The sequence below is a fragment of the Heterodontus francisci genome, chromosome 24, assembly GCF_036365525.1.
Source record: "Heterodontus francisci isolate sHetFra1 chromosome 24, sHetFra1.hap1, whole genome shotgun sequence".
Lineage (NCBI taxonomy): Eukaryota > Metazoa > Chordata > Chondrichthyes > Heterodontiformes > Heterodontidae > Heterodontus > Heterodontus francisci.
In genome coordinates this window covers 32,284,941-32,298,921 of record NC_090394.1, presented here as the reverse complement: position 1 = coordinate 32,298,921, position 13,981 = coordinate 32,284,941, and the positions used below count along the sequence as shown (strand labels likewise).

The 13,981-nt window shown below is 40.4% G+C and overlaps 1 protein-coding gene across 4 annotated transcripts in view; it reads right to left on the bottom strand.

Annotated features, from left to right (window-relative positions):
- The window catches only part of lmf1 (lipase maturation factor 1), a 704,612-nt gene that overhangs the window by 669,349 nt on the left and 21,282 nt on the right, over window positions 1-13,981 (bottom strand). For 3 of the 4 annotated variants that reach the window (XM_068055858.1, XM_068055859.1, XM_068055860.1), the window contains exon 3: window positions 6,136-6,445. In XM_068055858.1, the coding sequence (XP_067911959.1) occupies window positions 6,136-6,445 (310 nt within the window). Of the gene's footprint in view, window positions 1-6,135; window positions 6,446-13,981 lie in introns of those variants that run through there. The other variant, XM_068055861.1, reaches the window with a different exon arrangement.

Sequence of the window (13,981 nt, the reverse complement as noted above, 5' to 3'; positions counted from 1 at the left end):
CACATGATCTGACCCACTGCCACCCCGCCCCCACCATGCCCAAAAATGCTCCTTGGTTTCCAATGAGCAGGAATTTGCTCAATTTATTTCAGCTTATGTATTGTTACTTCAGAGTTGAAGTGCAGGCTAGCAAGCAGCCACCGCCCCCCGCCCCCCCCCCCCCCCGCCCCTTGGTTTTGATTAGGAAAATTGTGGAAAGTAAAGTCATAGCAATCAAGCAATTAACTCCAGTCCCACCACTGGGACATCAGCAAATGGAAATCAGAAGTAATCCATCCTGCTGCCACATCAGCTGCCATGAAATCCAATCAATTTGCATGGGTGAGTTTGTGGTTTCAGTTCATTCTGGCCCCTGTATTTTAAATGGTTGCCTCATGTACCAAATGAGGAAACGGCAGTATGAATTACTTCTGATTTTCATTTGCCAGTATACTTGTGATAGCTGATATACTGTAATGAGCTGCTGTTCTGCTATTTGCTATAATCAATATATATCAAATGGAAGACATTTTCAGTTGTTCAATGCTGTAAGGAATACAGATGTCACAAATAATGTGTTTTCCCCTGATATTTACAGTGCACAAATTATGGCCCCAATTTCGCAGCAAGTGCTCACCATTCATTATGCTTACAGTTGCCAACAGACTTAGAGTCATAAGGAGTCCGATACAGCATGATTTCCTCTACAGGGGATCTGGGACCTGTGTGAACAGGGCAAGTAACAGCATATCTCTTCAGCCAATCAGACTGAAGGATCGTTACTGAGCCATGCAAAGACTAAACCAGAAAGTACAAGTTACAAATAAAAACAAGAAATGCTGGAAATACTCAGCAGGTCTGGCAGCATCTGCGGAGAGAGAAGCAGAGTCAACGTTTCAGGTCAGTGACCCTTCTTAAAGATCTCTATCAGGTTACCCCTCAGACGTGCCCTTTCTAAAGAAAGAGCCCCAGCCTGCTCCATCTTTCCCCTTGTTCTTGCTTCCTCCACCACAGGAAATAATTTCTCTCTGTCTATCCTATGAAATCATTTTATTAAGAACTAAATGATATGGAAGGCAAACATACTAAAGTTATATATTCAGTGGGGTACACTGCTATATACATATTGTACTTACCAAGAATTGTGTCAGCAGCAGGCAAAGACAATTAATTTGGGTATCATTTTCACATAAGACTGTAAGTAATGAGCACATAATGGGATAGCAAGTAAAACCTGGAAATTGACTATGTAACTGAAATTAGGCAGTGTCTGTTCTCTGTGTGATAGTATTTAAAATTAATTAAAATGAACTTAGATAGGTTAACAATAAAGTCCTTGGGCATACAGCACGGTAGTATGTTATTTGGCTATGCAGTGACCTATATCAGAATGGCTGATGAATAAAGTAATTATGCTTGAGTGAACCACAGCACATATGCACAGTGCAGAACTGCCTCCTTAACAGATTTCCATTACCATTATATAGATGTAATAAATGCTAAAATGTGTGTACAACTGACGATACTCATTAATTTCGAGCAATGGCGCACACCAGTTGCAGCCAGAAAGAAAACGCAGCACATTAAAATTACCCTCTCTCCACAAATAGCAGCGATTTTCCATTTTTAAAAAAGTCACTAAAAACAGAAACCAGAATCTAGAAAGCATTTGTTTTCAAGATGAGTAACAATGAATAAAATCAAATAGAATGAAAGACATCATCTTTCAGCTCTCTCAGAAATCACACAGTGACAAGCACGGCTTTTCACATCGAAACCATTCACAACATTGTGCATGCACTCCAACACGATGTAATCATTGTTTTAATCTGACAAGAATTTGTTTCGTCATGGAATAAAGTGCAACATGATGTGGGTTGCATATTTTGACGAGGAAAAACATTCCTTGGTTTTGCTCAAGAAAGCAGCTACAGATCTGGATATGTTTAAAATAAATGGCTCTTTAATACTACCAGTGAGAATTGGACAGTTAAATCAGTTTTCATGGCTACATCTACCAAAGCATTATATGCAAGGAAAATCTTTGAACAGTATTCAGTCATAAATGTCACTGAAATCAAAATATTAAGAATTTAGCATTTTCATAGACTTCAACAACCTTAGGGCAAAACTTCTAATGGATGCAGGTCACATGCAAACACTTAACAGTCTTGCAGTACAATTCTGTGTGCCTATATTACATATCTGTGAAATCACCTGAAATTTCCTCGATTCTAACAAAAAAAAGCTTGAATTTTTCAGGCAGCATTCAATAATACAGACTGGTTGAGCCAAACACACTGTTTCCACGTTGTAATTTCTAAGCAGTTCTGGGTAAGACATGCAGGCATTGTTTCTCATGTCCCCCTGCCGCCCCAACAGTTTTGAAATCTTTTCTACTACTGATGGCAGGGTGCAGCACAAGAGTATTTCACTGTGTCCTGTCACCACCAGTTGGAATTACTCTAATGCTTTCTTGGCTAACATCCCATCCTCCATCCACCACATCTCTGCCACTGCATCCGCTCCTGTAGTAAGTTTCACTTGACCTTCCTCTGCCCTCGACGAGCTACATGGCTCCCGGATCCTCGGCATCTCAAATTCAAAATTCCACCCTGGTGTTTCAATCCTTCTGTGAGCTCACCCTTCCCTATCTCCGTAACATCCTCCAGGACTACAACCCCACCCTATTTAACTTTCCATTCTTATGACTCCAGCCTCTCGTGCATCCCCATCCCTGCAGATCGCCAGCTACATCTCCTTTATGAACCGTTTTAAAACCAACCTTTCTGGCCAGCGGTGTAACTTTTAATTTTGGCAGGCGTGTTAAACAGTCAATCAAGCCGCCGATTATGCAACCCACCTGATTTTCTTTATTGAAGGTAATGGACAGGAAAGCAGGGTGGGGTGTACAACAGGCAGCCAATCTAATACTGACTGTTGACAGTTCTGCCCAAGTCTTTGGTCATCCCTCCTAATCTCTCCATCTTTGGCTCAGTGCCATTTATTTCCCTCATGCCTCCGAAGCATCTTGCAGAACTTTTCTATAGTAGAAAGCGGTTTATGAATGCATGCTTGGTGTTTATAGAAATAAAGACCCAAAATTTCCTCAGGGATCAGGGTAAACTGGTGACATTATTGAGGGAGGTGGGGGGCAGAAATTTTGGCAGTGCCTGTCAACACTGTCCAACACAATTTCCACCTCCACTTAGCAGGTTCCCCAGCTGTGCTGCTATTTGTTCAAATGCCCACCCATTAAATTTAAATTTCCTGACCCCAGAAAATCTAATGGGGTCATGCCCACAAGTTCCTAGTGGAGAGGTTGCATTGCATGAGGGGGATTGATCATGGAAGCCAGGTGATTATGCACCATGAAAATGGAAGGTAAATCAGAGACCATTTAGTTCCTGGACCACTCTTGTGCTGCAGCTAATGGTAGGTTCAAAGTTGGAGGTCCAGTAGGTCAGTTATAGTTTGTAAGGCAAGGAGAGAATAATGGTTTACCATCAAATAGTTGTTATGGGAGTTGAGTGGGATTATGGATTTTGGGCCCCACATCTGTGCTGTTTGCACATGAAAATAATCCTTGTATTAATATTCCAGAAGTCAGAATACAATATTAAACGGCTTAGTATTTCAACATTTTAACTAAAACAAGAAATTTAAACCCAGTCATCATCTGTGTACTAAAAATATCAAGAAATTCTGAACAGACAACAATGAGTGACTACCCAGTCTGAGAAGAGAATCTACTGACTGAAGCTTTTCCTAAGCCAAGTGTCCGAAAGGTTTGGCCTTTTTCTCAATCTATTGAAACCCTGGTGATTCAAACTACAAAATTGCCCAACAACAAGCAAGAGATTAGAAATGCATAGTTAACAGTTTGAAATCTGAAGCATGAAACTTGATCCCATATTCAGGTTTCTGACATTTGAGTTTATGTCACATTCTGCAGCCCTGTACCTCAGACTCAAATTCATCAGCTCCCACAGATGCTACATGGTCATTAACCATAAATTCTAAACTGCCCATTTTATCCTTTTTGCACTGAAACAGGATAATAGACATGTAACCTTGCCTTTTGTGACTCATTTGTTATATATTTTGCTTTCTGTTCCCCCCGTCACCTCCAAGATATCAAAATAAAGGTGGGAGAGTAATTATTGACATTATGGATATTTGGTTTTAAATATAAAGTTTATCAACATGTTTGAAGTGAAAAATTTGCATGTGCCTAGTTACATTATGGACAAGAGTGAATCTTGCACCCAATCAAAGGATAAACACAGATGAGCAGGGCCCATTTCAGCTCATTGACCTAGAAAAACTTAAAGTTCTCCACATTACAGCACCTTACCATCTCGTAAATAATTCCAATTTTTTCTGCCACCACTAGCCCACCAATACGTCCATTCCAACTATGAATTGTTTTCTACCCAAACAACTTCCTGGTATCCTCCTAAATTTGCCTTTGGCCAGTTTGAACTAGTGTCCACCTTGTTATACTTTCAATTTACCTGCACATACAGGTCTGTATGACACCGTCTCTGTCACTTCCACTCAAATTTCTCCAGCCCCAGTTTCACCAATCTTTCCTCATAATTCAATCCTTTCACACTACAGATCAGCCTGTGGCTCTGCTTTGAACACCTTAAGGGTTTGAATATTTTCCTTGTGGAACAGTATTCAAGTGGTCTCAGTTGAATATGCACAAGTTCTAATATAGACCAAGTGGACTGTGCCCAGTTTGACAATACCAATTAGTCCTCTTTGACTAAAACACAAGTAGGGTTCATTCAGACTCTGTTAAATTTACATTGGTGAAAAGCAGAAACCACTTTGGCATTGAAGCTGAAATTGGAAAGGCTTTTCCCACCAGTTTACCATGGAATCACAGAATGGTTACAGCACAGGAAGAGGCCCTTCAGCCCATCATGTCCATGCCAGCTCTCTGCAAAAGAAACACAGCTAGTGCCATTACCCTGCCCTTTCCCATTGGTCCTGAAAATTTCTCTCTCTTCAAGTACTTATCCAATTCCCTTCTGAAAGCCAGGATTGAATCTGCCTCCACTACACTCTCAGGCAGTGCATTCCTGATCCTAACCACTTTCTGCATAAAAAAGTTTTTCCTCATGTAGCCTTTTGGTTTTGTGCCATTCACCTTAAATAACTGCACCGTAGCAAGAGCATGTGCTAAGCGTAGCCAAGCACAGGTCCAAGAATCAAGAACAGAAATTGGGTGAAAATGTTATAAACAGCTCTAAAGCTGCTGCAGGCCTTCATTTTCCACCAAACTTTAGAGAGAATCACCAGGATAGGCTGAGGAGGCCATCTCTAGTATGTTAGTGACCCCAATTGGAAAATCTAGGCTGGAGTGTAAACTGGGTGCCATGGTCCAATCAGACTCCAATGCAAAGTGAAATTAGACAACCTCTTCCACGTAGTTCAATACAGCTTCCTACCTGTATCAGGTCAAGCTCAGATGCCGAATCTAGGTTGCATTTTGACACTGCTACTCACGCCTGGTGCAGTTTGAATGTGAATGCACCCTTAAATAGCAGAGAAAACCAAGTATGTTCATGGGCACTTTAGCCCTGGTATGATAACATATCCCAACCTCAAAACAATACTTTAAGCAGAGTGGTATTTTGCCTCGCACAAGTTAAACAAATACGTTTGCTAGTTGTTAGTCAAGTACAATATTGCCAAACTGTGTTCCTGCATAATGATAGTTTCAGATTTTGACAACTTCACCAGATTAAGGCAGTCTTTATTCCAGAGCCACATCTGTTGTCACAATCTCATGCTTTATTTCAAGATCTAAAGGAAAACCCAACTAGATTACAGCTTAGTAATATTAAGGTTCAAGACAATATTATATTGAATGCTCCAGTAACAAAACCCAAAACAAGGGCTTTGTAAAACTTTTCTTACAACATGCATGGTTCTTTTTGCCATTTCACACAAAATACAGAACCATTATTTGCTTTTAATGTTAAAACTTAAAAAAAAAAATCTCCTATGGTGATCTCATGCTAGATTGCAGCATACACCATCTTATAAAGTAGGAGCATTTTCCCATGTAACATGTGATATTATTTAACAAACTAATCATGACAGAATTCCTGTAACTATACAATAACACACTCCACTCACCAGATCTGGCCAATGTTCACCAGCGAGTGATAGAGGATCCACAAAAGAAGCATGATTATCATGTTGGCGCATCCTGTGAGTAGTACAAACACAGACAGTCCCATTCCCCACAAGGCAATACTGTCAAGATGTGCATCCATGTCAGACCAATCCAGAAACCACAGAATCGTCGGTGCATAACTAAAAGCCTCCATACCAACTCTGCCCCCAGTGTAACGTTGAACCTTCTGTAAATAGAGTTTTCCTGGTAACAGCCCCTTCTCTCCAAGCAACTGTCTGTTTTGGCTGTAGGCAACAGAAAAGGCCACAACTGCAAAGAAGACAGAGAAAGCTGAATAGCATTATGAATGAAACATAAAATAAGATGCATAAAACAATATTTTCACAATCGAGAGATAATTTAACACTGAACAGTGACAGATGCTGTGCATGAATTGTCATTAAAGACTGACAAAGGTAACAACTGGACAACACTTGGATCACCAAAGAAAAATAAAATTATGTTGCAGGAACAAATTTAAAACTTGGAATTTCTCTTTCAAAGTCCATTTTGTTTCTAGAAGAAACAGTGCTTAATATCAAACATTAAAACTGAAAAGAACAAGCTGATCCTAGTTAGATCAGACGGTAATATCTTCTGAAACAAGATCCAAATTTAATCAGAATGCAGCACGGACATTCAATTTTCAAATGTCAGCATCAAGTCTTGAAACAAGTTAAGACCCTGTAAAATATTTTTGATTATGTTTACAGTTGGCATAAAACTTGAAAACCTAGTGTGTTTTCCATGTAATATCCATCTTTATCAAATTAAGAAATCTGTCTCTTCTATAATCAGCCTATCTCATGCAAATTCCAAAACAGAATAGGATTTGAACACAGTTGATAGCTAATTTTGCCAACACATGACATCAGATCTTTCCTTTACGTGCACAATGTAACTCAACAAACTTTTAAATGTTCCAAATGTAAATTGTTGTGTAATTTTGAGGCTCATTCGAAAGACTGCAGCGCAGCAGAGCTGGGTGCAAATGATAAACCCTTACAATTCCTGGTTACCAACAACAAGTTGCATTTATATAGCACCTTTAACATAATAAAATGTCCCAAGGTGCTTTACAGAAGCATTATAGAACAAATTATGACACCGAGCCACAAAAGTAGATATTAGGTCAGAGGACCAAAAGCTTGGTCAAAGAGGGAGGTTTTAAGGAGTGTCTTAATAGAGGAAAGTGAGGTGGAGAGGCAGAGAGGTGCAGGGAGGGTATGCCAGAGTCTGGAGCTGAGGAAACTGAAGGTGCGGTCACAAATGGTGCAGCGATTAAAATCAGGGGTGCACAAGAGGCCAGATATTTTGGAGGATTGTGGGGCTAGAGGAGATTACAGAGATAGGGCAGGGTGAGGCTACGGAGGAATTTGAAAACAAAGATGACAATTTTAAAATCAAGACTTTGCTTGACTGAGAGCCAATGTAGGTCAACGAGCACAGGGGTGATAGGGAACTGGACTTGGCGTGAGTTAAGACACAGGCATCAGAGCTTTGGATGACCTCAAGTCTACGGAGAGTAGAATGTGGGAGACCAGCCAGGAATGCTTTGGAATAATCAAGTCTAGAAGTAATGAAGGCATGAATCAGGGTTTCAGCATCAGATGAGCTGAGGGGTGAAGTCGAGCGATGTTACGGAGGTAGAAATAGGCAGTCTTAGTGATGGCATGGCAACGAGATCAGAAGCTCATCTCGGAGTCAAATGTGACACCAAGGTTGCAAGCAGATTGGCTTAATCTCAGCTGTTGCCAGGGAGATGGATCCAGTCAGTGGCTGCGGAACGGAGTTTGGAGCGAGGACTGAAAACAGTGGCTTCAGTCTTCCCAATATTTAATTGGAGGAAATTTTTGCTCATCCAGTACTGGACGTCAGATAAGCAGTCTGATAATTTAGCAATAGTGTAGAAGTCAAGACAAGTGGTGGTGAGGTAGAGCTGAGTGTCATCAGCATACATGTGAAAATTAACACTGTGCTTTCAGATGATGTTGCCGAGGGGCAGCATTTGACAAGAAATGGGGGGGGGGGGGGGGCAAGGATAGATCCTTGGAGGACACCAGAGGTAACAATGCGGGAGCAGGAAGAGAAGCCACTGGCTACGTTTAGATAGATAAGAATGGAACCAGGTGTGAGCAGTCCCACCCAGCTGGACAACAGTGGAGAGGCATTGGCGGTCAACCATGTCAAAGGCTGCAGACAGGTCAAGAAGGACGAGGAGGAAAAGTTTACCTTTGTCACCGACACATAGGATCTCATTTGTGACTTTGATAAGAGCTGTTTCGATTTCGATACTGTGGCATGGGCAGAAACCTGATTGGAGGAATTCAAGCATGGAGTTCTGGGAAAAATGGGAACAGATTTGGGAGGCAACACATTCAAGGACTTTGGAGACGAAAGGGAGGATGGAGATGGGACGATAGTTTGCAAGGGCATAAAAAATGCAATTACCATGAGATGTTGATTAAGGGCTAAATGTCGACCAAGGCATGGGGAACTTCCCTGCTCTTCTTTGCACAGTACAGTGGGATCCTGTATGTTCACCTCAGAAAAAAGGTTAAGATTTAACACATTGCTTTTTGTTGGACCTCCCTGTGTGCAAACTGATTGCTTTATTTAGCTACAAAACAACAATGTCTACACTTCAAAAGCAATTAATTGGCTATGAAGCACTTTAGGATGACCTGTGAATTTCAAAAATCAGTACAAAAACCAAAGTTATTTCTTTAATTTGATTAACAGTGGAATGGCAAAAAGCTGGAAGTAGATTGCCTACCTGCTCTCACACCCGAGTTATAATACATGCCAACAGGTTAGTAAAGGGAAATGGGAGAAACAGAAAATACTTTATAAAGAACATAATCACAGCTGCACAGTCTTAGTTTATTGTGCTTCTGTGCGCAAGTAATTTAAAAACCTTTCAATAGTTTCTCTGATGCTTCCTTCAGCACTAAGATTGAATGTTTAATCAGTTATTTGTTGGAGTCTTTCAACTTCATTCTCTTTTACAAATTTCTATAAAAGCAACATATTTTGTTGGTGGTACCAGAACTTGTGGATTTTTGAATACCAAATCCAGGTTTAAAAATGTTTATCCAATTTAATTTTAGACTTAAAGTGCCAGATTTGCAATGATAATCACTGAGCATCAAAAAAATACCCGACATGAGATCAAATCTCCTAATTCGCAAGCTCCACTGAAAGTTATGTTCAAATTGTGAAAGTGACTCAGAACATAAGGTACCTGGCAATCTGAAACTGACTTTATGACAACTACTTAATGGGTGATCTAGTTAATAGTCAGGCTATTTCTAAAGAAAGTTGCCTGGCTTCAGATAGTCCATGGAGCACAGAGCATAACCACAGATCAGAATGTTAACTGAGTGGATTGTGAACAGAGTGGGAAGTTTAGAATTTGGTGAGAATAGCAATTCAGTGCAGAGGGGAGGTTTGCCTTGAACGCTTGTGGTTTGTACAAGCTCGAGTCAGTATTTAAAATTCTTTTCAGTGTTTTAACATTTAGTCCAAGTTAGTATGTAAAATCCAAAACTAAAAAAAACCATAAAACAGACTAAAAGGTAATCACCTATAAATAAGGACTAAGATAAGGTAAGGACCTAGAAGGAACATAAACCGGGTTTAAAAAGCATGAGGTTTTCCAGCGGCATCCATTCAGCTGAACAACTCTCAGATCCGGTGATATCACAGGACAGTGAGTTGGTGATTCTATTACTATTTACTCACCTGAGAGAAAAAAGTAAGTCTTTTTAAAATACAAATACAGTTTACCTAATTTTATTTCAGGCTATCAATAAACAAATAAATAAATAAAAACTCTAGAGATGGCAGGGCAGGCTATGTGTCTGGACTGCAGTATGTGAGAGTTTGTGGACAGTGAAACTATCCCAGATTCCCACATCTGCAAGAAATGTCTCTGCCTTCAGTCACTTTGGCTCAGAGTCATTGATCTGGAGTGCAAATTAAAGACATTCCAAAACATAGCGGAAGAGGAGGAATTTCTGTATTTTTTTTTCAGAACACAGTCACACTCCAGAGGAAAGCACAAGTTCAGGAAGGGGAGGGTGTGACCCTCAATGAACCAGGTGGCAGGGAGTTGGGAAAGATTGAGGAGGAGGGCCCACAGATACTGGCTCTGTCTAGCAAGTATGATGTACTCACTACCTGTGAGGACAAAGAGATAGACTGCCGGGAGGACAGTCAATACAGACCAAGGCACCATGGCTCCGAAGTTGTCAGGGGCAGAACAGAAATGTCGTAGAGATAGGGGATTCTATACTTAGCGGGATAGATAGCATTCTCTACAGCCACAAACAGGAGTCTCATAGGGTATGTTGCCTACTCAGTTCCATAGCAAGGGTTATCTCGAGGTGGCTGGAGGGGAATTTGGAAAGGGAGGGGGCAAATCCAATTATCATGGGCCATGTCGGAACAAACAATATAGGTAGGAACTGGGAGTGGCTGTGCTGACAGAATATCAGGGGTTAGGAGCTGAATTAAAAAGCAGGACCTTGAGGGTAATAATATCTGGACTACTGCCCGAGATTGTGCAAACTGACATAAAGACAGATTAGGAAAATTAACATGGAGCTAAAGGGCTGGTTAATTGTGTTTAATTTCACGTAGGTGATGGGCATTAACTGATCATTCACTTGAGCCCCTATAAATAGATATAGACTAAACTGCAGTGATTGGGATTAGGAGGTATATGCTTGTAATGTGAAACTCTGTAAATATATGCTTATAAGTGTGTTTAAAGATTGGCTCCAGTTCTATCCTTCACCAACTGGCTTTCTGGAGTTGAACACGGTAGCAGAGGATGGATGCCTAAAGGTGAAAGTTGGAAGCTGAGGAAAAAATTTCAGACAGAAAACTACAACCCCATTAGACATTGTAAAACAAAATGGCAGAAAGGAGGTGTAAATTGCTGGAGTATGATTACTCTCCGATGTTCTCAGAGCCATAAGACCAGTGGAAGAAGGAAGTAGATATGTGGACACAGGCAACGTCTCTACCAAAGAAGAAATGGCATATGACCTTGGTGGTGTCGCTTCCTACAAGATGTAAAATCAATAGTAAAGTATTTTGGGAGTTGGATGCCCATCAGCTGGAGAGTGATGAAGGTTGGAACCTTCTATTCGAGTTCTTGGATGAAATTTACAAAAAAGATGATCTGTTAAATGCCTCTGAGGCATGGTCGGCCTTTGATAGATTTCAGAAAATAGTTGGTCATTCCCTGGAAGAATATATCAGGGATTTTAATAGATTATATAAAAGATTAATGAAATTCCATTTGGAGATCCCAGATAAGAACTACTGTTTAAATTGGTGGATTGTGCTAAGGTGTCTCATATATAGAGGCTCCTGGTTCTTACTGGTGCTCGGTTCTTGGAGAGAAAGACCCAGGTGGATCAGATGTCAGCTGTCTTGAAAAAAATCCTGGGGACAATGTCATTTCCTTCAGCCTTTGTGGAACAAATGGGATATTCCATGGTGACACAAAGAAAAAAAGGACTCAATGATCGCTAGATTTCAAAATGATCCAGATACTGGATGCAGGTGTCAATACAATGGAAGGAATAAAGACAGGCAGAATGAGGATGGAAGCACCTTTAGCAGATCCAGCTAATACAGCAAGAGACAGAAATAGGCGAATGAATCCCAAGAATGCCTAAGGAACAGTTAATTAGGTGCTTCAGGTGTAACTCAAATATCATTATGCGGTTAACTACCAAAAACAGAGAGGCAGGATCCTTGAAATGACACATGACAAAAAGAATTCTGAGGAAGAGTATGACCATAATGATAAATCTGAACAAATTATACTGTCCACAAGGAGTTTTAGTCCTGTGATGCATGTTAGTTGCAGACTTGTTTAACTGTGCAGTAGTAGATAGTGCTTGCACTTGAACAGTATATAGAATAGACTGGTTAAAATGTTACTTGATTCAAGGCTGTTGCAAGGTTCAGGTACATAAAAGTACTACTTGCTTTAGGTTTGGTGATGACAACCCATTGAGTTCACTATAGACGACTGTAATTCCATGTAAAATAGCTGGAGTAAGCCATTTTAGAAGTACTGATGCAGTTTCTGGTGAGATACCTATACGATTAAGTAAACCTTCTATGAAAAAGACACAAATGAAATTTGAAATGGAGCATAAGGCAATTATTTTTGAGAGGTCAATGGGTAAACTGCAGTTTCAGTCAGGATATTATTGTATCCCCTTAACAAAACCTGATGTTGTTCAGAGTGGTAACCAATTATAAATGGAATCAGGTGATAAGAATCAGAGAATAAAAGCAAATTGTCTTAAGGTTACATGGACAATTTTCTCACTTTACTTGTCAAAGGTTAAAAATCCAGCTGAAAGCTACAGGTGTGGCTGAAGAAGAGTATACGAGGCTATGGAAGAGATTTGCAAGAAGTATAAAGTCTGTAAAGTATCGGACGCTACCACGTCCTATTGCAATGCTTCCATTGGCACATGACTAACAAGGTAGTTGCCATGGATCTAAAGTTTTGGGACAAAGCAAGAAATATTTTCATTATACATTTTACAGGCCTGGTGACTGTATTTAGTCTTTCTATGATAATAATTTGTAAGAACAAAAGGGTTATTATAGACAAAATCATGAAGAAATGGATAGGGAACAAACTTGGGCCCCAGCAAAGTTTCCAATTTGCCAATGAAGAGTTCAGAGAAATATGTGAAAACATGAACATCATGGTCATGAATACCGCAGCTGAAAGTCCTTTTAGGAATGGACCCTGTCAAAGGAATCACGCGGTGATTGATGAAATGCTGCATAAAATTTTAGCTGATCAACCAGACTGTAAGAAGACAACTGCACATTCAAATAATTCACTTCAGATAGGGACTATACCCTCCGACTATCAATTAGTTTATGGCGAAATCCCAAGTTGCCTTCTGTGCCGTGCAGTAGTCCTCCTGCTCTGGAAGGACTACAATTAGTTCCATTTTTCCCAGCACATTTGAATGCTTTCCATGCAGGGAAATGGATTTCCATCAAGGCTGAGGTCGCCGAGAAAACTCGGAGAACAATGAGGCATCATCTAAGACAATCCGAGACAGAATTTATTCAGGAGGTTTGGTGTATTATAAAAGGGAGGGTCGTAGAAAATGGAAAGGCCCTGTTAAGGTAATAGGCCATGATGTTAAGACAGTACTTAGCAAGCATAGCAACTGTTAAGGTTCATTAACTGGAATTAATTATGAAATCGCGGACTCTGAGCTACCGATAGAAGTAAATAGGGCACCTTGAACCTCAAGTGCTTATGTCTTTTGTGATGAAGTTCCTGAGGAACAGAATACAATAGATCAAGGGCTGGATAATGGTAATGTGAGTGATCATGAAGCACAGGATAGAGCTTTCGTATTCTAAGGCCAATTGCCCAAAGTGGATACTCAGGTGGCATATATTCCAGAGGGATCCAGTGATTGGAGGGATGTGACAATTGTGAGATGTGCAGGGAATGCTACTGGCAAGTTTAAATATTGGTTGAATATTCAGAATGATGACCACAAAGTGAGATCCATGGACTGGCAGAATGGGGTGAAAGAGTGGAGAGTAAGAAAGCGCAGTGCAAGCACTGATAGTGGGTCCAGAAGTGGCTCTTGCATCAAAAGACCACCATGTACCGGGGAAAGACCTCCAATAGTGTAAGAGGGCAATCTTGCAGTGTTAGTCCAGACAAACATAAAAGTGCAAGTAGAGACTGTAGTTTGACTAGATTACACAATGAAATAAAAGCCACAGAACAGT